The sequence below is a fragment of the Hemitrygon akajei genome, chromosome 5 (genome assembly GCF_048418815.1).
Source record: "Hemitrygon akajei chromosome 5, sHemAka1.3, whole genome shotgun sequence".
NCBI lineage: Eukaryota > Metazoa > Chordata > Chondrichthyes > Myliobatiformes > Dasyatidae > Hemitrygon > Hemitrygon akajei.
Window position 1 is genome coordinate 187,686,605 of NC_133128.1, and position 26,975 is coordinate 187,713,579.

A 26,975-nucleotide genomic window follows, 5' to 3' on the forward strand; every position below is an offset into this window, starting at 1 on the left:
AGCACACTGTGCAAGTGGGATACCATAGAACCATAGAACACTACAGCACAGTACAGGCCCTTCAGTCCTCCATGATGTGCCGACCCATATAATCCTTAAAAATAAAGTACTAAACCCACACTACCCCATAACCCTCCATACCTCAGGAAGACACTTTGGAGGGCAGGGAAAGTTGCACTGAAGGACCTGCTTCTCTGCTATATAAACTCTAATCTTTTACTGTTTTACAACTGATCACCCAGACAAGTGTGTTTAAACATGAGCTTGTGCTGTAGTGCACAATTCATACACAACAACCAAGATACGTACCTAAGCAAATCCAGTTCTCCTCCAATATTCAGACACATCTTTCCTATCCGTGTACCTGTCCAAGGCTGATGTTAAACACTGTGATAGGACTCGCCTCTATCACCTCCTCTAACTGTTTGTACATATGATCACCACTCTCTGACCCCTCAGTTCTCCCTTAAATCAATTCACACTCACCTTACTCCTGAGCTTCTGATTCTAGACTCCCCTACCATGGGAAAAGGGCTGTACCTGTTTACCCTACCTATGCCCCTCTAAATTTTAATGATCTCTATAAAGTCACCCCAGAGCCTCCTCACTCGAGGGAAAACAGACCTAGCCCCCTGTTTTCTCATTATAACCGAAACCTCCAATCCTGGCAAACCTTTTGTGCATCTTATCTGCACGTTCTTGAGATTAGTCTCTTCCTCGTATGTGATTATCAGAACTGTACACGATAATCCTCGTTGAAAGTGCACATTTGTCACCATATACAACTCTGAGATTCATTTCCTTGCGGGCATACTCAATATATGTATCGATAAATAACATAACAGAATCAGTGAAAGATCGCCCAACTTGGGTGTTCAACCAGAGTGCAGAAGAAAACAAACTGTGCAAGTGAAAAAAGGAGAAACAATACTAATAAACAAACAAACAAACAAACAAGCAAGCAAGCAAGCAAGCAAGCAAGCAAGCAAGCAATGGAGCCAAGTCATTGGGTACATTTAAGGCAGAGGTTGATAGATTTTTGATTAGTTAGAATATGAAGGGATATGGGGAGAAGGCTGGAGATTGAGGCTGAGAGGGATAATGGTTCAACCATGATGAAATTATGGAGCAGACGATGGGCCAAATGGCCTAATTCTGCCACAATATCTGTTGGTCTTTAAAGAAGAACAGATAACTGTTGTAATGTGAGTATTATTAAAAGTAAGTTAATACTAATTGGGAAGCTGTTGGTAGCAAGAGGCGGGATCCGGGGTTGGCAGGGTCTTTACTCTTTTGACTCCCAGTATGCATTGTATGTAGTTCCTCTACCCATGCCACACGAGGTACCTGGAAGCTTCTGTATTGTCCCAGATAAAGATGCTGTTTTGACCAACAAGTTGTCGAGTGGTCTTTTTGTAAAGTAGAAGTTACCACATATTTTTGGCGATGAGGTATGGCGTCATTCAATGTCTGTAGTGAGATGCTGAAGATGTTCTATAGGTCAGTTGTGGAGAGCGCCCTCTTCTTTGTGGTGGCGTGTTGGGGAGGAAGCATTAAGAAGAGGGACGCCTCACGTCTTAATAAGCTGGTAAGGAAGGCGGGCTCTGTCGTGGGCAAAGTACTGGAGAGTTTAACATTGGTAGCTGAGCGAAGGGTGCTGAGTAGGCTACGGTCAATTATGGATAAGTCTGAACATCCTCTACATAGCACCATCCAGAGACAGAGAAGCAGTTTCAGCGACAGGTTACTATCGATACAATGCTCCTCAGACAGGATGAAGAGGTCAATACTCCCCAATGCCATTAGGCTTTACAATTCTACCGCCAGGACTTAAGAACTTTTTAAAAGCTATTATTAATGCTTTTTGAGATAGTGATTTAGATGCATATCATATTTTTTACTGAGTTAAGTATTGTATGTAATTAGTTTTGCTACAACAAGTGTATGGGACATTGGAAAAAAAGTTGAATTTCCCCATGGGGATGAATAAAGTATCTATCTATCTATCTATTTTCGATCAGGAGCTGTGAGCGGGCGAGGAGCCTTGTGTTCGGATGGCTACGTTCGGAACGGTCGGTGTGTTCAACGAGCAAATCGAGGAGTGGCCGCAGTACGAGGAAAGGTGGGGCCGCTTTTTCTGTGCTAATGGAATTACTGAGGAGGCTAAGCAGCCTCTATTCTCCTGAGTGGGTGTGGGGCAAAGACGTACAAGCTGATACGGAACTTAGCTACGCCGCGGAAACTGGGAGAAATTCCATACGACTAACTGGTCAAGCTCGTGGGGAACCACCGCAATCCGAAGCCTTTGGTGATAGTTCAACGGTTCAAGTTTCGCAGCCGTGCCCGGAAGCCAGGTCAGTCTGTGGGCGATTTTGTGGCCGAGCTTCGGCAGCTGTCGGAGCATTGCGATTTCGGAGCCGTGTTGGCTGACATGCTCCGTGACAGATTAGTATGTGGCATTAATAATGCCGCCGTACAACGCCGCTTGTTGGGAGAAACCCCACCGTTGACTTTCAAGACAGCCCTAGAGATTGCTCAAGGCATGGAGGTGGCTGCTGATAATGCCAAGGGTATACAGAAAGGATATGGGGGGTCGCAGTCGGCAGCAGTGATCCAAGTCGGGAGGGAGACTGGTAAACGGGCAAAGCGGGTGGAATGTTTTCGGTGTGGAGGAACGCACTATGCAAATGTTTGTAAATTCAAAGATACTGTCTGCCATGCTTGTAGCAAGAAGGGACATTTAGTTAAAAAGTGCAGGAGCATAAAGTTGAAAAGAAGAAATCAATCTGTTCCTTCATAAATTTAATAAAGTCCGGTTCTTGCAATAAGGTAGAGTCAAATCGCCATTGTCTAGCATTTAAAGCTGTATCCCTAAAATTAATAGAAAGTATTAATGGAGCATGGTCAGAAATAGCTATAATATCATAATTACAACCAATTACCGATGGAATAAAACAAGAGTCAATAAAAAAATAATCAATTCTCGAATAGGAGTGATAAACATGTGAGAAAAAAGAAAACTCTTTGTCATTAGGATGACGAAATCTCCAAATATCAAAAACTCCATTATCAGTCAAAAAGGAGTTAATACAAGTGGCCGACTTATTGGGTAGAGTCTGAATAGGTGTAGATTTGTCCATCAAAGGAATTAAACAACAATTAAAGTCACCACCCATTATTAACTTATATTCATTTAAATTAGGTAAAGAAGTAAATAAGGACTTAAAAAAGTCAGGACAATCCACATTCGGGGCATAAACATTAACCATAGCAACCTTTTTATTACCGAGTAAACCCGTAATTAACAAAAATCTACCATTCGGATCCGAAAGGATATCGTGTTGAACAAATGCAATAGAGGAGTCAATAAAAATTGAAACTCCCTTAACTTTGGCATTCGAATTCGAATGATACTGTTGACCCCGCCAAGACCTAAAAAAGCGATATTTGTCCTCCTTCCTCACGTGAGTTTCTTGTACAAAAATAATATGAGCATTAAGTCTTTGGAATACTTTGAAAATCTTCTTTCGTTTAATCGGATGGTTTAATCCATTAGTATTCCAAGACACAAAGTTAATGGTTTGAGCCATGTTTCTAAAGTCATCCCTTTGGTATATAAAGGGTTAACCATGTTATAAACTCATGCATCCGGAAGAGGGACAAAAATAAAGAGCGGACCCGGAAGTGACGACATCGTAGACATATTTGTAGTTCAAGAACAGCCCAAGTAAAAAAACTAAAACAAATTAATAAGAGAAAAATTAAAAAAGAAAACAGACCAACCCCCACCCCCGTATGAAAAAGAAAAAAAGCCAAAATATGGCTAGAAAAAAGAAAAAATGAAACTAACTCTACCCCCATATCAGCGGCAGACCACTCCGTGTTTAACGGATATATATAAAAAACCACCCGAACTTTAAGAATTATGATCGCAGTACTAAAAACTGCGCTTCTTAATATGCTGAGTTGTAAAGAAAAAGGGAATAAAATCATTAAAAGTTTATAAATCGGGTTATAACCCAAACAAATCAAGAAGTATTTAAACTATGATAAGCGATGCATTATAGGAAGAAGACGAAAAAAGAAACAATAACGCCATCTTAAACTAAACCAATACTTTACAAAAAACCATTATCTTGATATTAAACAAAAAATTCACTTCGAAAGGTTAAAAATATACCTTCAAGGGAACAAAAATAATAGACAAAAATATAGTATAGTAGTTAAAGTGTATAAGACAGAGCGATTAATATAACGAAAACACACTTTAACTTAAATATGAAGTATAGGATAAACCTACACCAATAACCAGAGATGGTTATTAAAAAACCATCAAACCATTAAAAAACAGAGATGGAGATTAAAAAATCAAAAACCATCTTTCACGATCAGAATCACTCATTTAATGGAGAGTAGTAACTGTATCAGTAGGGAAGTTCACTTCCAAATACTTTTTCGCTTCAAAGGTAGACAAAAATACTTTACGCGGAGCATTCGGGGGGGAGATCCTGAGCTTCGCCGGGTATAAGAGCGCAGGTTTTAGATTTTTCTCATAACATTCAGACATCAGAGGTTTAAAAAGCAGCCTTTTCTTCATAACTTCTGGGCTAAAATCTTGCACCAAACGAAAACAATACTCATGAAATTTAATCATCCCGGCCCTTCGAGCTTCACGAATGAGTTGTTCTTTATCGTGTACGTAATGAAATCGGACGATTACCACCGGGGGCTTATCTGAAACCGTCGGTGATCGACTCCAAATTCTATGTGCTCGGTCAAGTAGCGGAGGGTTTACTGGAAAAACCGACGGAAACGCATCTTTTAGAAATTGAGCAAAGTATTTCGAAGGATCGCCTTGTTCTATGCCGTCTGGGAGACCAAGTATGCGTAGGTTCTGTCTTCTGGACCGATTCTCCAAATCGACACTCTTGGCTTTAAGTGTCTCCACCAATTTAATAGTCGAAATTAAATCCTGTTGCAATTTTTCAATAGTCAAATCTCGTTTCCGCGCTTCTTCTTGCAGCAATGTGATAAGCGCTTGCTGCTGGTTAATTACTGAATCCGTCTTAACCATATAATCTTGAAAAACCTTTATGTCTCGTTGAAAAGCCTGATGTTGTTCCTCAAATTTTTTATCCAAAAGCTCCATAAGCAGTTCATAAGTTAACTCAGTGCGTTGCGGTTGAGCTGGCTTCTTTCCATTACCGTTCGGGTTTCGCCCCGGTTCTCGTCCTTTGGATCTAAGAGCCATTTCTGTTTGCATATCTTCCAAAATTCACGATAAAATCTTAACAATAAGCCCGAGAAAGTAGCAAAAGTCTTTTGGTGTAGGTAACAATAAGTTGAATAAGGGTGATCAAAGGTTAAAAAAAGTAAAGATTATGGAGCGGATCTGAAACAGTACTCACTCCATGAGCGTCTCCCGCTGACCTCCGCAGGAGCATAAAGGGTAAGGTTAAGCCTGGGCAGGGGAAAGCTCAACAGACTCAGGCAGCCTCACACCACCTAGGAGAAGCAGATGAAGAGGCAGTGTGAGCCTACAACGTGTTTGGGGTGGAAACGGATGAGGGACCACCTGAACCATATTATGCTCCAGTCACTGTCAAGGGAGAGGACATTAAGTTGGAGATTGATTCAGGGGCTACTGAATCGGTCATTAATGAAGACACCTACAGGAGGATATGGGGATCCAACCTGCCTTCTATCAGACCATTTAAGCTCCAACTCAGGACCTATACGGGACAGCCCATACCTCATTTAGGGGTGTTATATATGAATATTTCGGCTGGGGGCCAGAAGGCTGAAGCCAGGCTGGTGATAGCTAAGGGCAGTGGGCCCAGTCTTCTGGGCCGTGATTGGCTTCGGAAAATCCGGCTCAACTGGCATGAAATTAAGTATGGACACACGACGGAGGACATTCTGCAGCGGTATAGTGACATTTTCAGGGACGAGCTGGGCACACTGAAGGGCGTGACCGTGAAACTCCATGTCGACCCTGAGGCCACACCACATTTTTATAAACCCAGGTCAGTGCCCTTTGCCATGAAGGGCAAAGTCGAGGTGGAGCTGGACCGTTTAAAGGGGCTGGGCATCATTGAGCCCGTCCAGTTTTCAAGGTGGGCAGCTCCTATTGTTCCAGTTTTGAAGGCAGCTAAAACAGTGAGGATATGTGGGGACTACAAGCTTATGGTGAATAAGGTCTCTAAGCTGGAGGAGTACCCGTTGCCACGGGTGGATGACCTGTTTGCGACCCTGTCAGAGGGGAAACTATTCACAAAGCTGGACAAGAGCTATGCCTACCAACAGCTGCTGCTCGATGAGGATTCAAAGGAGTACATCAGCATCAATATGCACAAGGGATTATTCAAATACAATTGCCTGGAGTTTGGAGTGGCGTCTAGCCCCGCCGTTTTCCAAAGGACAATGGACTCTTTGCTGCAGGGGATTCTGCATGTAGCAGTGTATCTTGATGATATTTTGATCACGGGAGCCATGGAGGAGGAGCATCTGGCTAAATTAGAACAGGTGCTGAAGAGACTCTCAGATGCAGGGCTGCGGTTGTGTGTTCCTGGCTCCGAGTGTGACCTACCTGGGACACAAGATTACAACTGAGGGACTTTGTCCAGTGGAGGAAAGAGTGAGAGCTATTAAGGAGGCCCCAAGCCCCAATGCATCACTGAACTCAGATCATTTTTGGTCATGGTGAATTATTATGGCAAGTTTCTTCCGGACCTCTCAAAGGTTTTGGCCCCACTGTATAAGCTGCTTCACAATGACACTAAGTGGTGGTGGGGTGAAGAGCAGGAGGAAGCTTTCTTTTTATTTATTTTTTTATTGAAGTTCATCATCAAACAAACATTTCCATAAGATGCATTTCAGACATTGTAAATATATATATATATCATATAACCATATATGTTACAAATCTCCACAAAGTCTTTATCTGAGGTATACACTTATAGAAAAGGGTGGAAAGAAAAAAACAAGTAAAAAAGGAAAGAACTGTGTACAAGTAGGGAGCGATCTTTTTTTTTACAACATATTCATTGATTTGTGAGAATAAAATCAGGCCTATGAGGTATTATGTAGTTAAACCATTTTTCCCAGTTTGAATCAAATTGTTCCAGCTTATGATTAACAGATGCTGTTATCTTCTCCATTTTGTAAATGTCCATTGTAATTTCCATCCATGTATTTAAAGCTGGGCTCTCCTGTGATAACCATTGCCTAGTAAGAGTCTTTTTACCAGCCACCAACAGTATATTCATTAATTATTTATCTCTTTTCAACCATTCTTGAGGTATATACCCAAAATATATGGTCTTACTCTCTAAGGGTATTTCACATTTAAAGATGTCTTGTAGGGCATTGTGTATCCCCCTCTAATAGTTTTTGATAACAGGGCAGTCCCAAAAATATGATAATGATTTGCATTTTGATTTCCACAATTTCTCCAGCAAACAGGGAGGTTACTGTCATAATGGGATTTCTGAGAGGGTGTAATAAAATATCTTGCTGTAGTGGCTGCAGTTTAAAGAGCTTACAGTGTCAAGTGCATGAAATATCCTTTTGGGAGGAGCCTGCTTCTGAAAGATTTCGTAAACCCTATAAAAAAAAACAAATTTTGACAGAAACAAACAATCTGTTGGCTGACCCATCAAGTCCAGTAGCAACCCAACAGTATAACCCTCTTCAGTTGACCAAGAACGTTCACAGTCCTGCAGTTCAGACGTGGAAAACAAAGTTGGAGGAGGACAAAATTGAAGAAAGCTTTCATTTTCCAAATACCACAGACCACTTAAAATTAGGCAACAAGATTTGCTGCAGGAAGTACTGAGAGAGAGAGAGCACAAATAGGTAAGGATTATTTGTTCCTACTCTCTTATGCCTTTTCTAAAACAGTGTGACCCCTGAGTCACTAACAGGTTCTACTTTTACAGACGTTCATAAGTTGCTCTTAGTGAATAGCTGGAAAAAAAAATGCATTCTATGCCTCTACACAATTGCAGGAAGCTCATCTGGGGTGAGCAGAGAGATCTTAGCATCCAAGTTCATAGCTCCTTGAAAATGGTTACACAGGTCAACATGGTGGTTAAGAAGGCTTATGGTATGCTTGCTTTTATTAGTCAAGACACTGAGTTCAAATGCCAGGAGGTTATGTTGTAATTTAATATAACTCTGGTTACACATCTGGAGTATTGCATACAGTTCTGGTCACCCACTACAGGAAGGATGTTGAGGCATTGGAGAGCATGCAGAAGACATTGACCAGGTTGCTGCTTGCTTTAGAAGGCATGTGCTCTAACGAGAGGCTCGATAAACTTGGGTTGTTTTCTCTTTAGTGCCGGAGGCTGAGTGGAGATCTGATGGATGTTTAGGATCTTGACAAAGAGATGGGATTCACAGTGACTCTCTAGAAACTAGAGCAGAACTTAGAACTAACAATTCTAATCAGAACAGGGAACAAAGTATCACTTACTGTTATGACGCAGTTTAGTTGAAAGATGGAGTTTTATTTAATGCCTAAAGTTTAAAAGGTCATTGCCAGCAGTTTCTTTATAATACTTCTAGTTGAGAATCAGTGGAGAGTGAAGATCGGAGTACGGGAGTTAAAAGATCGAGGAAAGTCGATTTCGACGGTGAAACAGGTTCGACCTTGTTTGATCCTCATTCGGAGGGAATTTGTTGACTGTGCTCGTGTTAACCCTTGTGAAATAGCAGAAAGGATTGAGTACAGTGTTGTAAAGGAAAGGTCAGTGCCTTTAAGCCGTTTCATTTTACATCTTCGTAAATTCTTCGTGTGAAAAGTAGTTTGACTGGGAATTGCAGCAACACGACGTGAAAGAGAATTTAAATCATCTTAAAAAGTCTCTCCCTTAAGTGGACTGTAAGCATTTTGAACTTTTGCAATACTACTTTGAAGAATTGTTTAAGCTTCATTGCTTTAAGAACTGTTTAAGCTGCCGCACAGCAGCTGACTTCCGGTTACGTGAGTGGTTTGTTTACTTTTGGGGGTTTGTTTTTCAGAGTTTAATAAATGTTTTATTTGTTATAAAAAACCCTGCCTCACTCATTTATTTATTGTTGCTGAATCTGTAACAACTGGATGAGTCGAAGGGATAAGCCAATTAAGCTTACGTAGCTTACGGTGTGTTAAAGATGATGAAACATCACACTTCACAATATTGATTCCATTGGTTAGACACTTGTGCTTCAGTTGTGAACAACTCCCGATCAGGCAAAACACTTCTTAGTTTGAGAATTCATCACCACATCTCTATTTCCCTTACAGTAGGATCTAACCTTCCCAATAAACTACAACAAATTTTCTGAACTCTTGTGTTCCCCAGTGGATTTGTTGAACCTCCGAATTATTTTTCAATGACTTCACACAATTGAAATAGTTTCTCAAGTACAATGATGCTGAAGCGCTCTGTGTTTTTCTCTAGTTTCAGAAATGCTTGGCTATCTGATTCTTTCACTGGTACTTTGCTTCCTGTACTGGCGGTACAGAGACGGGAAACAGATAACAAATGTATTTGACAAGCACGTGTACATCACAGGCTGTGACTCTGGCTTTGGAAATCTGCTGGCCCAGCATCTGGACCAGCAGGGATTCCATGTTCTGGCTGCCTGTTTTACCGAGAAGGGTGCTGAAGAACTGAAGAGCAGGACATCATCGAGACTCAAAACATTTCAACTTGATGTTACCAACTCTGAGAGCATTGGGAAGGCAGCAGAATTTGTAAAATCGGAGGTAAAGGAAAAAGGTAATTTAAATTTAAACCTTCATCTTTGCCAAACAAAAATTGTCAATTCTTAGATCGCATTGCTCACTGTGAACTATTTATCAGTTTAAAAACATGTAATGCAGTAAAAGCATTTTGAAAATCTTCAGTAATCAAATCAGTTTTAAGCCAACTGGCTTATGTTGATAAATTTCTCAATTTTTCTGGCAGCAGCACAATGCAATACCAAACAGAGAAAAGATAAAAATGTGATAAGGTGTTCTACAAAACAAAATGCTGGAGGAATTCAGCAGGCCAAGCAGCACCTATGGAAATGAATAAACAGTTGGTGTTTTGCCCCTAGACCCTTCTTCAGGACTGGAAAGGAATGGGAGAATTCAGAGTAAGAAGATCGGTGGGGGGGTGGGGAGATGTGCAAGGTGGCCGATGATAATTGAAACTCAGAGAGTGGGAGGGAGTGAAGTAAAGAGCTGGGAAGTTGATTGGTAAAAGAGATAAAGGGTAGCTATCACATTTCCTTCAGAACTGAAAAGACAGACGGTAATATTCCATATTAGTAAATTCTCTGTTTGAAGGGGCTTTTATATATAAATATAATGTACACATACTCATAGAGCTAGGGTATCTAAGACTTTTGCACAGTACTGTATTTCTGAACGTGGAGCAGGGAGCAAGTATGTAAACCTGGCGAGAGCAAATAGGAATGGTGATAGAGGGGCGCCGAGGGAGGGGTGTCAGTCAGGTGGTAGAGAAGTAGTGCCAGGGGTAGAGGTAGTCTGGGTGCAGACACACTCCACCCTGAGACATGAGACAAGGTCATTTGATTCCAAATAACTTGCCTATTGATCATTACAGACTGTCTTTCTGGTGCTCGTCTACGCTTGTCCATTAGTACCTCCCAAACACAGACAGCATGCTTATAGGAACACCATTGACTCAAAATCACACACATTCCTGCCTTGGAAACATTGCCACTTCTACATCATTGATGAGTCTACACCCTGCAACTTCCAACCAACATGCATATCTTCATCAGATACACCACAGTTTAAGCAGATAGTTCTCCATATCCTTATGAAGGGGTTATCAATTTGGAAGGCAAATACTAGCCTTTCAAGTGAAACTCATGTCCCATAACAGCAAGGAAGAAAGAAAAGGTACCTTAAAAGGCTTAGGACAGACATGTTCAAGGAATTAATCTTGCGTGTAAAATTCAATAAGAATTCCATAAGACATAGGAGCAGAATTAGGCTATGTAGCCCATTGAATCTGCTCTGTTATTCCATCATAGCTGATCCATTTCCTGCTCAGCCCCAATCTCCTGCCTTCTCCCCATAACCTTTCATGCCCTGACTAATAAAGAATGCATCAACCTTTGCCTTAAATATACCCAATCACTTGGCCTTCACAGCTGCCCGTGACAACGAACTCTGGCTAAAGGAATTCCTCCACACCCTCCTACTAAATGTATAGCACTCTGTTCTGAGGCTGTGCCCTCTGGCCCTAGACTCCCTCGCCATTGGACAAATTGAAAGTGTTGCATTTTGGAAGGTCAAACGCAAGAGGACAGTAAATGGTAGGACCATTAGGAACACAGGCTTTCAGCCGGATTTTGGGGTGCAGGTGCATAATTCCCTAAAAGTGGCAACATGGGTGGATGAGGTGGTAAAGAAAGCAGAAGGGCATTGAGTATACAAATTGGGAGTTCATGTTGAAGCATGTAAAACAGTAGTTAGGCCACATTGGGAGTATTAAGTGCAACAACTATATTTCATTTGAAGGTCCAGGAGAATAGTTCGTCACCCAAAACAATAGCAAATGTTCTACAAGTGTTCCGTGGAAAGTATTCCAGCTGGTTCCATCACTGTCTGGTATTGGGGTGGGGGGGGGGGGGTACTGCACAAGATTGAAACAAGCTGCAAAGCGTTGTGAACTTAATCGGCACCATCAGGTCACTAGACTCTGTAGTAGCCAGGACATCTTCCGAGAGCGATGCCTCAAAAAGTTGGCATCCATCATTAAGGACTCCCACCACCCAGGTCATGCCTCGTTCTCATTTCTACCTTCAGGAGGAAGTACAGAAGCTTGAAGGCATACACTCAATGATTCAGGAACTACAAATTTCTTTTTGCATGGACTGGTCTGGGGCTGGCCTGCACTGGCAAGCAAGTGATAGAGGCAGCACAAGGCCTCAGGTGCATTTAGACAGATATATGTGCAAGCAGGGAATTGTGGGATATAGACCATGTCCAGGCAGATGGGATTAGCTAGATTGGTATAATGGTTTGTGCACATGTGCTGGGGCCTGTTCCTGTACTGCACTATTCTATATTCTAACAGCGTATCCCTGTGGCAATCCTGATCTCGGCTTCTCTGAGATATTACTACAGCCAAATCCATTTCTTTCCTAACCTCTCTGCAAATGAAAGCCAATTTATTTTCTCATTGATCTGAAGCATTAACTCTGTTACAGTTTGAATAGATGTTTTCATAAGACAATAAAGCACAGGAGCAAAATTAGGCCAGTCATCCTATTGAGTCTAAAGGAATATCATGTTATCCCCCTCTACTCTCCCTCCTGTGGCAGAACATTCACAGTGGTGTAGTGTTCAACACAGCACTTTACAGTACAAGTGATCCACGTTCAGTTCCCGCTGCTGCCTGTAAGAGTTTCCGTGTACGCCCTGCGAACGTGTGGGTTACATCTGGGTGACAAACAATAGACAATATGTGCAGGAGTAGACCATTCAGCCCCTCTAGCCAGCACCGCCATTCACTGTGATCATGGCTGATCATACACAATCAGTACCCCCGTTCCTGCCCTCTCCCCATATCTCTTGATCCCACTACCTATAAGAGCTCTATCTAACTCTCTCTTGAATGCATCCAGAGACTTGGCCTCCACTGCCTTCTGGGTCAGAGCATTCCACATATCCACCACTCTCTGGGTGAAAAAGTTTTTCTGCATCTCAGTTCTAAATGGCCTACCCCTTATTCTTAAACTGTGGCCTCTAGTTCTGGACTCACCCATCAGCGGGAACATGCTTCCAGCCTCCAGCGTGTCCAAACCCTTAATAATCTTATATGTTTCAATAAGATCCCCTCTCATCCTTCTAAATTCCAGTGTATACAAGCCCAGTTGCTCCAATCTTTCAACATATGACAGTCCCGCCATTCCGGGAATTAACCTTGTGAACCTACGCTGCACTCCCTCAATAGCAAGAATGTCCTTCCTCAAATTTGGAGACCAAAACTGCACACAATACTCCAGGTGGGGTCTCCCCAGGGCCCTGTACAGCTGCAGAAGGACCTCTTTACTCCTATACTCAATTCCTCTTGTTATAAAGGCCAGCATGCCATTAGCTTTCTTCACTGCCTGCTGTTCCTGCATGCTTGCTTTCATTGACTGATGTACAAGAACACCTAGATCTCGTTGTGCTTCCCCTTTTCCTAACTTGACTCCATTTAGATAGTAATCTGCCTTCCTGTTCTTGCCACCAAAGTGGATAACCTCACATTTATCCACATTAAACTGCATCTGCCATACATTTGCCCACTCACCCAACCTGTCCAAGTCACCCTGCATTCTCATAACATCTTCCTGACATTTCACACTGCCACCCAGCTTTGTGTCATCAGCAAATTTGCTAATGTTACTTTTAATCCCTTCATCTAAATCATTAATGTATATTGTAAACAGTTGCGGTCCCAGCACCGAACCTTGCGGTACCCCACTGGTCACAGCCTGCCATTCTGAAAGGGACCCGTTAATCGCTACTCTTTGTTTCCTGTCAGTCAGCCAATTTTCAAAACATGTCAGTACTCTGCCCCCAATACCATGTGCCCTAATTTTGCCCACTAATCTCCTATGTGGGACTTTATCAAAAGCTTTCTGGAAGTCCAGGTACGTTACATCCACTGGCTCTCCCTTGTCCATTTTCAAAGTTACATCCTCAAAAAACTCCAGAAGATTAGTCAAGAATGATTTTCCCTTCATAAATCCATGCTGACTCGGACTGATCCTTCTACTGCTGTCCAAATGTGTCGTAATTTCATCTTTTATAATTGACTCCAGCATCTTTCCCACCACTGATGTCAGGCTAACCGGTCTATAATTCGCTGTTTTCTCTGTCCCTCCTTTCTTGAAAAGTGGGACTACATTAGCCACCCTCCAGTCAGCAGGAGCTGTCCTGAATCTACAGAACATTGGAAAATGATTACCAATGCATCCACGATTTCTAGAGCCACCTCTTTAAGTACCCTGGGATGCAGACCATCAGGTCCCGGGGACTTATCAGCCTTCAGACTCAACAGTCTATCCAACAGCGTTTCTTGCCTAATATAAATTTCCTTCAGTTCATCCTTTACCCTAGTTCCTTTGACCACTATTACATCTGGGAGATTGTTTGTGTCTTCCCTAGTGAAGACAGATCCAAAGTACTTGTTCAACTCATCTGCCATTTCCTTGTTCCCCATAATAAATTCACCCGTTTCTGTCTTCAATGGTCCAATTTTGGTCTTAACTATTTTTTTGCTATTCACATACCTAAAGAAGCTTTTACTATCCTCCTTTATATTCTTGGCTAGTTTACTTTCGTACCTCATTTTTTCTTGGCGTATTGCCTTTTTTGTTATCTTCTGTTGCTCTTTAAAAACTTCCCAGTCCTCTGGTTTCCCACTCATCTTTGCTATGTTATACTTCTCTTTTATTTTTATACTGCCCTTTACTTCCCTTGTCAGCCATGGCCACCCTTTACTGCCCTTAGGATCTTTCTTCCTCTTTGAAATGAACCGATCCTGCACCTTCTGCATTATTCCCAGAAATACCTGCCATTGTTGTTCCACTGTCTTCCCTGCTAGGGTATTGTTCCATTGAACTTTGGCCAGCTCCTCCCTCATAGCTCCATAATCCCTTTGTTCAACTGTAATACTGACACATCCGATTTTCCCTTCTCCTTCTCAAATTGTAGGTTAAAACATATCATATTATGGTCACTACCTCCTAATGGTTCCTTTACCTCCAGGTCCCTGATCAAATCCGGTTCATTGCACAACACTAAATCTAGAATTGCCTTCTCCCTGGTAGGCTCCAGTACAAGCTGTTCTAAGAATCCATCTCGGAGGCACTCCACAAACTCCCTTTCTTGGGGTCCAGTACCATTCTGATTCTCCCAGTCTACCTGCATGTTGAAATCCCCCATGACAACTGTATCATTACCTTTGCGACATGCCAATTTTAACTCTTCATTCAACTTACACCCTACATCCAGACTGCTGTTTGGGGGCCTGTAGATAACTCCCATTAGGGTCTTTCTACCCTTAGAATTTCTCAGTTCTATCCATACTGACTCTACATCCCCTGATTCTATGTCCCCCCTCGCAAGGGACTGAATATCATTCCTCACCAACAGACCCACCCCACCCCCTCTGCCAGTCAGTCTGTCCTTTCGATAAGATGTATAACCGTGAATATTCATTTCCCAGGTCCTGTCCACTTGAAGCCATGTCTCTGTTATTCCCACAACATCGTACTTGCCAATTTCTAACTGAGCCTCAAGCTCATCTACTTTATTCCTTACACTTCGTGCATTCATATATAATACTTTTAATTTGTTACTCCCCTCTCCTTTCATATCAATTTCTATTTCACTTGGCCATACCGTATGATCGCTTCTTGAACTTTCTACTCCATTGATTCTGTTGTCCTTTTTAACTTTTCTTATTTTCACTTTCCCTTTAACTCCATCCTTATATTTCCAGTTCATCCCCTCCCCCCACTACTTAGTTTAAACACATCCGTGTTGCAGTGGCAAACCTGTCTGCCAGAATGCTGGTCCTCCGCCTATTAAGGTGCAACCCGTCCCTTTTGTAAAATTCATCCCTACCCCAGAACAGATCCCAGTGGTCCAAGAATGTAAATCCTTGCTTCCTGCACCAGTTCCTCAGCCGCACATTCAGATCCGTTATCTCTGTTCCTGCCCTCTCCAGCACGAGGAACTGGAAGCAAACCGGAGATAACCACCCTGGAAGTCCTGCTTTTCAGCCTTCTTCCGAGTTCTCTGAAGTCCTGCTGCAGAATGTCCTTCCTCTTCTTCCCGATGTAATTTGTGCCGACATGCACTACCACTTCCGGCTGTTCACCTTCACCCTTGAGGATTCCCTGCAATCGGTCCGTGATGTCCTGGATCCTAGCACCAGGGAGGCAACATACCATCCTTAAATCTCGCCTGTTGCCGCAGAAACCTCTTTCCGTGCCTCTCACTATGGAGTCCCCTACTACCACGGCTCTTCCTGATGTCTGACTCCTCGGCTCTGCTTCTGCACCAATTTTCTGCCCGCAGACCGGTCCGCCTCTCAGACTGGCAGTATCTTCTGTCCTGACAGCTTCCAAGAGGGTGAACCTGTTTACGAGAGGTACATCCCTGGGGTCTCTTGTATTTCAAGCATCCTATCCATCCTCATCATCACACCCTTTCTCTCTTCCGGTATCCTCGGTGTAACAACCTCCTGTCCAGAAAACTCTCGTTTTCGTGGATGAACCTGAGGTCATCCAGTTCTTTCTTCAGTGCTGCAACGTGCTCCTTCAGAAGCTGAATCTGGACACATTTTCCACAGCTGTAGCAGCCGAGGGCACCTTCAGTGTCCCTGACCTCCCACATCATGCACGTAGCACACTGAATCAGCTTAGCGGTCATGTCTTCACCCTCTCCAATTGTGCTTGACTTAGTCTCCTCCCTCAGCCTCCTCGCCGAGGACTCTCGAGCCAAAGACTAGCACTTCTCACACCAGGCACTTCCCTCGACCAGGCCGCTTTGGAAAACGGGTGACCCTGTTTCCTCTCACAGTCCAAAGCAGTACTGGTTGGTAGGTTAATTGGTCATTGTAAATTGTCCAGTTAGACGAGGGTTAAATCAGGGGATTTCTGAGTGGCGTGGGTTTAAGGGCCGCAAAGGACTGTTCACGCTGTATCTCAATAAATAAATCCGTTTTTAGACATGGTTTCCACACTCTTAAGAGTATTGCTGGCATTATGTGTCGGTTGATTGAATCCCGTGTTGTCTTTGGAGTGACTGTTCTGATCTGATTTCTGGTTAGTTAGGACATATCAGGATCAGTACATTTTGGCTCAGGTAAGTGGCTACCACAATTGGTCAAAGTTTCATGGAAATAGTTAAAAAGGTATACAAAAAAAGACAAACCATCAGTTAACTGACTCTAATCAGGAACAGCTTAGCAACAGTCTCCTGTCCTAATTAAACACCATGATGTTCCAAATAAACAAAGAGCATCCTGGTTGTTTTCTTGATTATCTGTTTTTATTCTTTAAGAGTTGTGTCAAATTGGGGACTGTCTGATTAACCAATGGCTCAATTAACTGGAATCCACTACTGTGATTAAATTTATTTCTTAGACCTTTGAATTGAATTGAATTGAATTGACTTTATTTCTTACATCCTTCATATCTGTGAGTAAAAAGCTTTACATTATGTACAATGTCCTGTGTATGTTACTCAAAATGGCTTCTTTGGTTTGTTAAGAGTAGGAATGCTTCTTTGTCTGATAAGTGTTTCTCTCGCAGTTGTTTAGCTTTAGACTTGCTGATATGGGGATTGTATTCATTTGTTAACCAATGGGGAATGTTATTTTGTCTTGTGAGGCTGGGAACTTGGGGGGGGGTTTCGCGGTCTTTTGAGGGGAGTTGAGAGGAAGACGCCGAGGAAGGTGGACGTGCGCTGCACTGCTTGGTTGACCACCGGGGGTGGTCCCAGGTGTGAAGACGTGGAGGTCGGAGGCAAGCGACGAGGGGTCAAATGGTTCGATGGTTGAGATCCAACGATGTGCACTAAACTGACTGAACTTTGATAAGTTGGCGCCTTTTGTTTTTTTTCTTTCCTTTCATATATATTGTATTGCCTAGTACTCTTTTAGTTTTAGTAAACTCTTTAAAGTGTATTTCATAAGGTATCTGGTGTGAATTTGATACTGTGTGGGCGCGAGGCATAAACTTGATTCTCACAGCACCTGCGTGTACAGGAGGTGGAGTTGGTGTGTGGCTGGATCTCCTTTTCCCCTAGACATATACCAGCCTGTTGGTGTGTGTGGGACTGGACCCAGTGAGGGTCAGTGTGTGTGTGTGGGACTGGTCACAGTGAGGGTCAGTGTGTGTGTGTGGGACTGGTCACAGTGAGGGTCAGTGTGTGTGTGTGGGACTGGACCCAGTGAGGGTCAGTGTGTGTGTGTGGGACTGGTCACAGTGACACTTGTAAATAAGTGTTACAATTATTTCTCCATCTAAATGTGCAATATAAGGCAAGGAGTATAATGAACCTTTAACACTAAGGCAACAGCATTAGCGTTTTTTATGTGGGCTGCATGTAAATATATGTATTAAGTTATACAGCTGATGTTTTTGCTTCGATATGAGTGTGAAATCACAAGACAGTATTAGGAGCCAATCAATTATAATAAAGGGTAATCTGACATTTAAGTCTTTGTTTGTTCATTTCAACAATTCTAGGACTCTGGGGGCTGGTTAACTGTGCTGGCATCATTCACACCGTTGCACCTATTGACTGGCTTACGATAAGTGATTTCAAACCTGCGCTGAATGTCAACCTGATTGGACTTATTGAAGTCACACTGAGTGTACTTCCGCTGATAAAGAGGGCACAAGGCAGAATAGTAAATATTGCAAGTACATTTGGAAGGATCAGCCCTATGTGTGCACCATATTGCATCTCTAAATTTGGTGTAGAAGCCTTCAACGATATTCTCAGGTGAGTTTGAAATTAAGATGCTCTCCTTGATATTTCTCTTTGTATATGCAGTAAAATTAATTTAATCTGGCATTTTGTTTTTTGGGAATCCTGGTGGTTCACAATCTGACTTGCTCCTGCTCCAGAATATCAGCCAGGTACTGAGAGTGAGCCCTGAGCCAAGAGCTGGTACCAGGGCTTGGAGACCAGAGCTCCAGGGGCCAGGAAATAGTCATCTTTGCAGCTGGAGTAGGGGACCAGGGTGCTTGTAAATGTCCTGCTCCCTTTAGACTCCCTGGATTCACAGGAAACTTCATAAAATGACAGTGTAACAGGTCAAATAAAAGTACGTTTAGGTATTAATAGGAGTGACATCCATTAGGATGATTTAGCAGATGAGTGCGTGCCAGAGGATCTGGTGTAGAGGGCAGGATTTCAGATTTATGGATCATTGAGGTCACTTCTGGGGAAGGTATGACCTGTTCAAAAGGGATGGTTTGCACCTGAAACTGAGCAGTCCAATATCCTTGCGGGCTGGTTTGTTTGAACTGTTGTGTTGGGCTTAAACAAATTTGGCAAGGGAATGGAACTGGAGTGATAGTGCTAAGGATTAGGTAGTTGGTTAACAAACAGAGGCAGTATGTAGTGTGACTGCGAGCAAAGAGAGGCTGATGATAGGGCAAAATTGCAGTCAACAGAATGAGTTGCAGTGCTGACAGGTGGACAAAATCGAAATGGCTGGATACAGGATTGAATATGCACAGTAGACAGAACAAGGTGGAAGAACTTGTAGACTGGCATGCATGGCGTTGGGGGCATGACTGAATTGTGGCTGAAAGAACATTGTAGCGGAGAGCTTAACGTCCAAACATACACATTGTATTGAAAGGACACACAGGTAGGCAGAATGGGAGGTGTTTGGCTCTGTTGGTAAAAAAGTGAAATCAAATCATTAGAAAGAGGTGAAATAGGACCAGATGGTGTTGAATCATTGTGCGTAGAGCTAAGGCATTCAATAGTGAAAAGACCCTAATGTGAGCTACATGCAGACCCCCAAGCAGTAGTAAAGATGTGGTCTACAAGTTACTATGAGAGCTAAAAAATACATGCCAACAAGGCAATGTTACAATAGTCAAGGGGGATTTCAATATGCCGGTAAATAGGGAAAATCAGGTCTCAGAGGGGTATTTCAGGAATGTCTGTGAGATGGCTTTGTAGAGGAGTTTGTAGTGACCAGCTCTTCTGGATTGGGAATTGCACAATTAATTAATTAGAGAATTCAAGGTAACGGAACCCTTAAGGGCCAGTAATTATGACATGACAGGCATGAGAGAGGAGCTGGCCAAATCTGATTGTAAAAGAACTCTGCCAGAGATGATGGCAGAGTAGCAATGGCTGGAATTGCAATTCAGAAGGCAACAGATATAAACATCCCAAAGAAGAAGAGGTACTCTAAATATAGATGACGGCACTGTGGTTGACAAGAGAAGTCAAAGTCCACATCAACACTAAAGAGAGGGCATATTATAGAGTAACAACTAGTGGAAAGTTCGAGGATTTGGGGAGCTTTTAAAAACAAACAGATGGCAACAATGACAGTCATTAAGAAGGAAAAGATGAAATCTGAAGTAAAGCTAGCCAATAATATTAAAGAGGATACCAAAAGTTTCCTCAGATATATAAATCGTAAATGAGAGGTGAAAGTAGATACTGGACCGCTGGAAAATGAGGCGAGAGAGGTAGTGATGGGGGAGAAGGAAATGGCGGATGAACTGAATGAGAATTTTGCATCAGTCTTCACTGTAGAAGACACTAGCAGTATGCCAGAGTTTCGAGGATGTCAGGGGATTGAAGTGAGTGCAAGGAGAAGTTCTTGGGAAACTGAAAGGTTTGAAGGTAGCTAAGTTACCTGGACCATATGGTGTACATCCCAGCATTCTGAAAGAGGTAGCTGAAGATATTCTGGAGGCATTACTAATGATCTTTCAGGAACCTGCTGTTTCTGGCGTGGTTTTGGAAGAATGGAAAATTGCAAATGTCACTCCACTCTTCCAGAAGGGAGGAGGCAGAAGAATAGAAATTGTAGGCCAGTCAGTCTGACCTCAGTGGTTGGGAAAACGTTAGAGTTGATTCTTAAGAAACAACAAGCAGGATAGATAAAGGAGAATTGGCAGATGTTGAATACTTGGATTTTCTGAAAGCTTTTAACAAGTTGCCAAACATGCGGCTACTTCAGAAGCCCATTGTATGACAGGAAAGATACTAGCATGGATAAAGCAGTGGTTGATTGGCAAGAGGGAAATAATGGGAATAATGCAAGCTTTTTCCAGTTGTCTGCCAGTGACTGGTGGTGTACAACAGGAGTATGTGTTGGGACTGCTTCTTTTTTATGTTACATATCAATGATTTGTATGACAGAATTGCTGGCCTTGTGGCCAGGTTTTCAGACGGTGTGCATTTACATGGAGGGGCAGGTAGTTTTGAGGAAGATGAGAGGCTACAGAAGGACTTAGACAGATTCGGAGAATGGGTAAAGAATTGGCAGATGGAATACAGTGTTGGGAAGTGAATAGTCATGCACTTTGGTAGAAGAAAGAAAAGGGAAGAATATTTTCTAAATGGAGAAAAAATTCAAAAATTTGAGGTGCAAAGGGACTTGGGAGTGCTCATGCAGGATTCCATAAAGGTGAATTGTTTTGTTTGAGTCTGTGGTGAGGAAGGAAAATGTAATGTTAACATTCATTTCAAGGGGACTTGAATATAAAGCAAGGATGTACTTCTGAGGGTTTATAAACCACTGGTGAGGCCTCACTTGGATTACTGTGAGCGGTTTTGGGCCCCTTATCTAGGAAAGAATTTGCTGTTATTGGGGTGGGTTCAAAGAAGGTTCACAAAAATGATTCTGGAATTGAAAGGCTTGTCATACAAGGAGTGTTTGCTGGCTCCAGGTGTCTATTTACTGAAATTCAGAAGATTGAAGGGTGATCTCATTGAAACATTGATTGTTGAAGGGCCTTGACAGAGAGTATGTGGAGGGGTTTCCTGTGGTGGAGGAGTCTAAGACTAGAGGACACAGACTCAGAATAGAGGGACATCCATTTAGAATAGAGATGAGGAGGAATTTGTTAGCCAGAGAGTGGATAATCTGTGGAATTCATTGCCTCATGTGGCCATGGAGGCCAGATCACTGGGAATATTTGAGGCAGAAATCTTGTCCAGAAATAGTGACTGTACAAGTTTCCATAGATGCTGGCTGGCCCGCTGTGTTCCTCTGCTATCTTGTGTGTATTACCTATTTATTCCACCTTGCTTTTTACAAACATTGTTTTGTATTTTGTTTTCATTTTTAAACTTTATTGTTTGTATATCACCTGTAATTACATCGTCTGTTGGAAAGCATTCTATAAATATGTTATTATTATTCCTTCACAAAAGATTGACTGCTTCTCCTCATAGTCTATCATTTGAAGCAGCATGAACAGTGTTTTACGTAAAATAAAAAAGGACAAAGTAAACAAAAGCCAATAGACAAAAGTTTGTAACAACATGACAGATTTATTTTGTAATTTTGCAGGAGAGATATGAAGTGTTTTGGAGTGAAAGTAGCTTGTATTGAGCCAGGCGTTTTCAAAACACCCTTGACTGATACAGACCGCCCACTGAAGCAAATGTACGGGCTCTGGAGTAGATTACCACCAGAGGTACTAGAAGACTATGGGGTTGATTACATGGATAAAGGTTAGTTGTTTTTACTTTATATACATTTAGTTGTTTTTAATTAAAGATATCCAATTATGAACTTGTGATCGAAATGGATACATTACCTAAAGGAAGCTTGTCTCAATAAATTTTATTCAGCGACTGCTATGCTTCACCTGTAATAGCAGAATAGTTTAGAAAATGCAAAATCCATTTTCATTAGTTTTTTTATGTTCATACAGTATATAAATGGTTCAAATGAATTGGTTCAATTTGATATAGAGAATGTATACAGCCTGAAATTCTTATTCTTCACAGACATTCACAAAACAATAAAACCCGAAGAATGAATGATAGAAACATCAGAAACGTAACGCCCAGCCTTTCCCTAAGTCCTTTCATGCAGAAGCAGCAGCTGGAGAGAGAGAGGGGTAGGGAGAGGGAGAGGGAGAGGGACAGGGAGAGGGAGAGGGAGAGGGAGAGAGTGAGAGAGAGAGATTGATTGATTGATTGATTGATTGATTTCTGGCCCACTGTTGCAATCTGCCAAGTCACTTCTCCAAGTACCCTGCCAGCTTTCACTCACCATCGGTTTGGGGGGGAGGTTAGAGGTTGAATTGAGTACAGAGTCCTTCTTCTGACAGCAGGACACACACTGTCTGCTGTCCCAATATTTCAGTTTCCAATGACGTTTCAGTGGCGATATCAGGGAGGAACTGGGTCATCTGTGGGGCCAGACACAAAGGTGCAAGTCTTGCAGCCTGCTCCTGGAGATAGGAAAGCACCGAGCTGCGCAGCCAGTTCAAAGACTCACTGCTTGTGATGAACCATAGTTCATAGTAGATCACAGGCTCTGACAGAACCCCAGACATCTTGAACAGAAAAGAAAGACACAAGAGAAGAAGAAAAAGCTGTCCCTTGGACAAACTGGAAGGTCGCCTGGGTCTGCAAAACCTGATGCTGCCATCTTTCCTAGCTCATCCTCCCACACAAAGCATCTATCTTTCAGCAGCACAACTGCAGCACTGTATCTCTCCTTTGTTATCAACCATCTGTGGTAACCTTGTAAACCAGTCTTTGCAATACAAACTTGAAGGTACAAGATGCTAATTTTGAAGAAGGCCTCACATCCCACTTCAAGCATTTCATATTAGCATTTACAACTCAACAATTGCACAGTCGCCTGCAACCTGTGGTCTCTTTTCCTTTTGCTCAGGAGGTTGTTCAACCCTCTGAGTGAAGAAGTTTCCCCTCAGGTTCCCTTTAAACTTTTCATCTCTCACTCTTACCCCATGACCTCTGGTTGCAAAGCCTGCTTGCCTTTACCTGACCTATACCCCTCCTAATTTTGTACACCAAATCTCCTCTCAATCTTTCATGATCCAGGGAATAAAGTCCTAACTCATTTAATACTTTCTTATAACTCAGGTCTTTCAAATCCGGCAACATCCTTGTAAATTTTCTCTGTACTCTTTCAACCTTATTTACTGCTGTGTCTGTAGACTTCAGACAACAGTAGATGTGTCTATAGTGACACTGATGTAAAATTTAATTTAAAAATCCCTTTCTTCCTGTATCATAGAAAATAGGTGACGTTATCCCTTTTGGTAGTGTCTGTCAGGAATCTTGACTTTGAAAACTGTCAAAGATTTCAGAGAGTGGAACCACAACTTAGAGCATTAATACACATAGTTTCAGTAATTCTATATGTCATAAAAATGCAAAAGAATGGGAAGAAAGAGTTCAGGTGGTCCATTAACTCTACATTGCATGGTTGCATCCCAGTTTCTCAAATCACCAGCCCACCAGCAGCAGCTCCATGCAGTCTCCCGGAAGGGAGAGGAAGCCGATATACCCAGCATCAATTGAAGAAAAAGAATCCATTAAATCCTTCCTCAGTCATCTGGGTTGCAAGAGACACGAGGAGTAATAACATGGGGTTTTATTTATGGGAGGGGTGGGAGATATAAAAATTGATGTCTGCCGGGGACCTCCTGTTTAATTTCAGGTAGCAAGAGTCATTACTTGCAACAAGAGGCAGGAACTCCACCTATTTTGTCTTCTGAGAGCAAACAGATTGTTGTGTGTTTCAATAATATTTGAGTAATCTTATGTAGATATTAATTGATTAATCAGTTTTGTTTATTCATGATGGGTAAAATGTTAAAATATGTTAATTACAAACGTCATCATGCTACCACGTGATGCACGTGTGCCTCGCTGAAAGTAAACTCAAAGTTAAACCCGCATTTCGGACTCCCAGATCTTCCTTTGAGTCAATTACAAAACATAACACAGAGAGTGTGCCTTTACTGCGCAAGTCAACAACTCATCACAAAAATTAGCGGACTCCTAGGAAAATAAAATCTACTTGAAAACTAACTTCACCCTTCCTTTGCGAGAACGATATGTGCCTCTAATGTTCTGCAGCGTGTTATATATGGTGCTTATCAACATCATAGATAAAAAACAATTTTCTTTAAATGTACTTTTCATATTCTTTTACAGTCTCTGCAAAACCGCTGACCAATATGTTGGGGCAATTAAACCCAGATTTGATGAAAGTGGTGTGGTGTCTGAATCACGCTCTGATTTCTCTTCATCCTCGTACTCGGTACTCTGCTGGATTAGATGCAAAGTGTTTTTGGATTCCTCTCTCCTACATGCCAACTGCTATATCTGATTTTCTGGTCAGTTTATATAAAACCAAGCCAGCAAAAGCTCTCTTTTAGCATCATTTTGGGATTGAGTATGATAAAGAGGAAATAGTACTAGTGACGCTACTGTAAAATATGATGTGAACCTTTTCTTGCTGTATCATAGAAAATAAGCAATGTTATTCCTTTCTCTGGTGTCAGTCAGTATATTCACTTTCAAAACTATCAAAGATTTTGGAGAATCGAACCACAATTTGGAGCAAATTTGAGGTGTAGATTTTGAGGTGTTATCAATTAAAAGGCTTTTATCACTGCTGAAGTTTCAATGTTCTGGTCAAAAATAAAAGGTCATAAGTTGATTCATGTGTCTTTCTTTACGCTGTAGTTTGTTGTATTAATATATATTTTACAAATTTTGAGAAATGTTCCTCAGCCACCCAGTTGAATTTTCAGAAGGCCATGAGTGAATCCTTTCAAGGCTTTCTAGAGTTTACAGAGAATTGTGTAAAGAAACATCCAGTGAGTGGCAGCTCCGTGGGTGAAAGTGCCTGTTAATGAGCGAGGTCGGAGGAGAATGCCCAGACTGGTTCAAGTTTACAGGATGCTGACAGTAATTCAAGTTCAGCTGGAGGGGTAGCCAATCAGGACCGAGGCAAGCAATGGGGTCCTATCTAAATGTGAGCAGTCCCAGAGAGAAACACCAAAACCTGTGCACTGAGAGTGTCACCACGACTGCTGATGAAATGCCTGCAGGCTAATTGCAAAGTGAAAACAGATCTCTACAAAATGAAAACTTCCAGGGTGGGCGAATACTTCTTATAGGCTCTGTTTCTGTGCCAGAGACCTTTGCACATTGCTGTATGCTCATGGTATACCTATACTAACACAGCCTTTCTCTTTAAAGCATTATGTATTTCCTTCTTTTCATTTTCTGACAGCAACCCAAAGTTCAGAAAATATTTGGTGCGAAGAAGACAGAGCAAATATTGATTTGTATCTTGGTAATTCAATGTTAAAACTAGTCAGAAACAAATCCACAATAATGCTTTGTGATATTCTCTGATGATCATTCCCTCTGAAAGGAAGCTTGTAGGCTCTGGACAGTGATTGAACTCTGTAGCAAAATAAAGCAGCTCACTCGAATTTTAAACTCAAGCGATTCTTTCTGCAGACGATGGATATCCAGAGAAGCACAGACAAGATGCTGGAGGAACTCAGCAGGACAGGCAGCAGCTCTGGAAAAGGAATGAACAGACAATTATTTTAACATTCAAAATAATGTGCAAAATTAAACATAGAAAGATAGGAAATCCTGCAGCACAATAGAGGCCCTTTGGCCCACAAGGCTGTGCCGAACCTGAGAAATTACCCAGAGTTACTGTGGTGAACTACCTATACCTGTCTGGACCCCCACCACCCCCCAACACCCCCGCTGACTGATCCTGTGGCTCCTCCCATGGACCCCTGTATAAAGGCGATTGGAGACACAGCCCCGGCCTCCGTCTCCAGGATGCAGTGTGATGGTCACTTGCTGCTTGTTCTTTCTTCCAGCCAATAAAACCTACCTTAACCCATGCCTCAGAGTTATTGATGGTGCATCAGTTACCCATAGCCCTCTATTTTTCTGACCTCCATACACCTGCCCAGGAGTCTCTTAAAGGACCCTATCATACCTGCCTTCACCACCGTCACCAGCAGCCCATTCCACGCACTCACCACTCTCTGCGTAAAAAACTTACTCCTGACATCTCCGCTGTACCTGCTTCCAAGCACCTTAAACCTGTGCCCTCTCGTGCTTGCCATTTCAGCCCTGGGAAAAAGCCTCCGACTTCCACACGAAGAATGCTTCTCATCATCTTAAACACATTCAACATTAAAATATTTGATCAGAACAATTTCACTAGAGATCACATTGATCCCACATCCACTGATGGCTTGTAATTCATTTCCGGTAAATACCACTGTTAATAAGCACAAGGCCAGTAGGATTCTGTACATAATATCACGGTGAAAACAGAAACAAATCCAACGTTCAATGAGAGTATCCACCTCATCTTTTAGAGAACAAAGTGCCACTGAATTGAAAATAAATGTTTAAACATCTGAAGGGTTCA

General features: G+C 42.2%; 1 protein-coding gene across 5 annotated transcripts; it reads left to right on the forward strand.

Moving 5' to 3' along the window:
- The first annotated feature begins 2,044 nt into the window (after positions 1 to 2,044).
- On the forward strand, positions 2,045 to 25,220 carry LOC140728572 (dehydrogenase/reductase SDR family member 9-like). Of its 5 annotated transcripts, none has more exons than XM_073047509.1 (6): positions 7,629 to 7,857; positions 8,572 to 8,752; positions 9,450 to 9,770; positions 18,268 to 18,526; positions 22,080 to 22,243; positions 24,713 to 25,220. In XM_073047509.1, the coding sequence occupies exons 3-6, from the start codon at positions 9,458 to 9,460 to the stop codon at positions 24,934 to 24,936; spliced, it is 960 nt and encodes a 319-aa protein (XP_072903610.1). In that variant the 5' UTR covers positions 7,629 to 7,857; positions 8,572 to 8,752; positions 9,450 to 9,457; the 3' UTR covers positions 24,937 to 25,220. The 5 variants fall into 5 exon arrangements, with proteins under 5 accessions (XP_072903614.1, XP_072903613.1, XP_072903610.1 ...); XM_073047510.1 differs by having other exon boundaries at positions 8,572 to 8,648; XM_073047513.1 differs by lacking the exons at positions 7,629 to 7,857; positions 8,572 to 8,752 and adding an exon at positions 2,045 to 2,122.
- The last annotated feature ends 1,755 nt before the right edge of the window (positions 25,221 to 26,975 follow it).

What these genes read in the sequence shown, in the direction of transcription:
- LOC140728572 (XM_073047513.1), top strand. Translation starts at nt 9,458, where the DNA reads ATGCTTGGCTATCTGATTCTTTCACTGGTACTTTGCTTCCTGTACTGG. An exon ending in GCCTTCAACGATATTCTCAG is followed by an intron (nt 18,527 to 22,079) that starts GTGAGTTTGAAA and finishes GTAATTTTGCAG; the next exon opens with GAGAGATATGAAGTGTTTTG. An exon ending in GGTTGATTACATGGATAAAG is followed by an intron (nt 22,244 to 24,712) that starts GTTAGTTGTTTT and finishes ATTCTTTTACAG; the next exon opens with TCTCTGCAAAACCGCTGACC.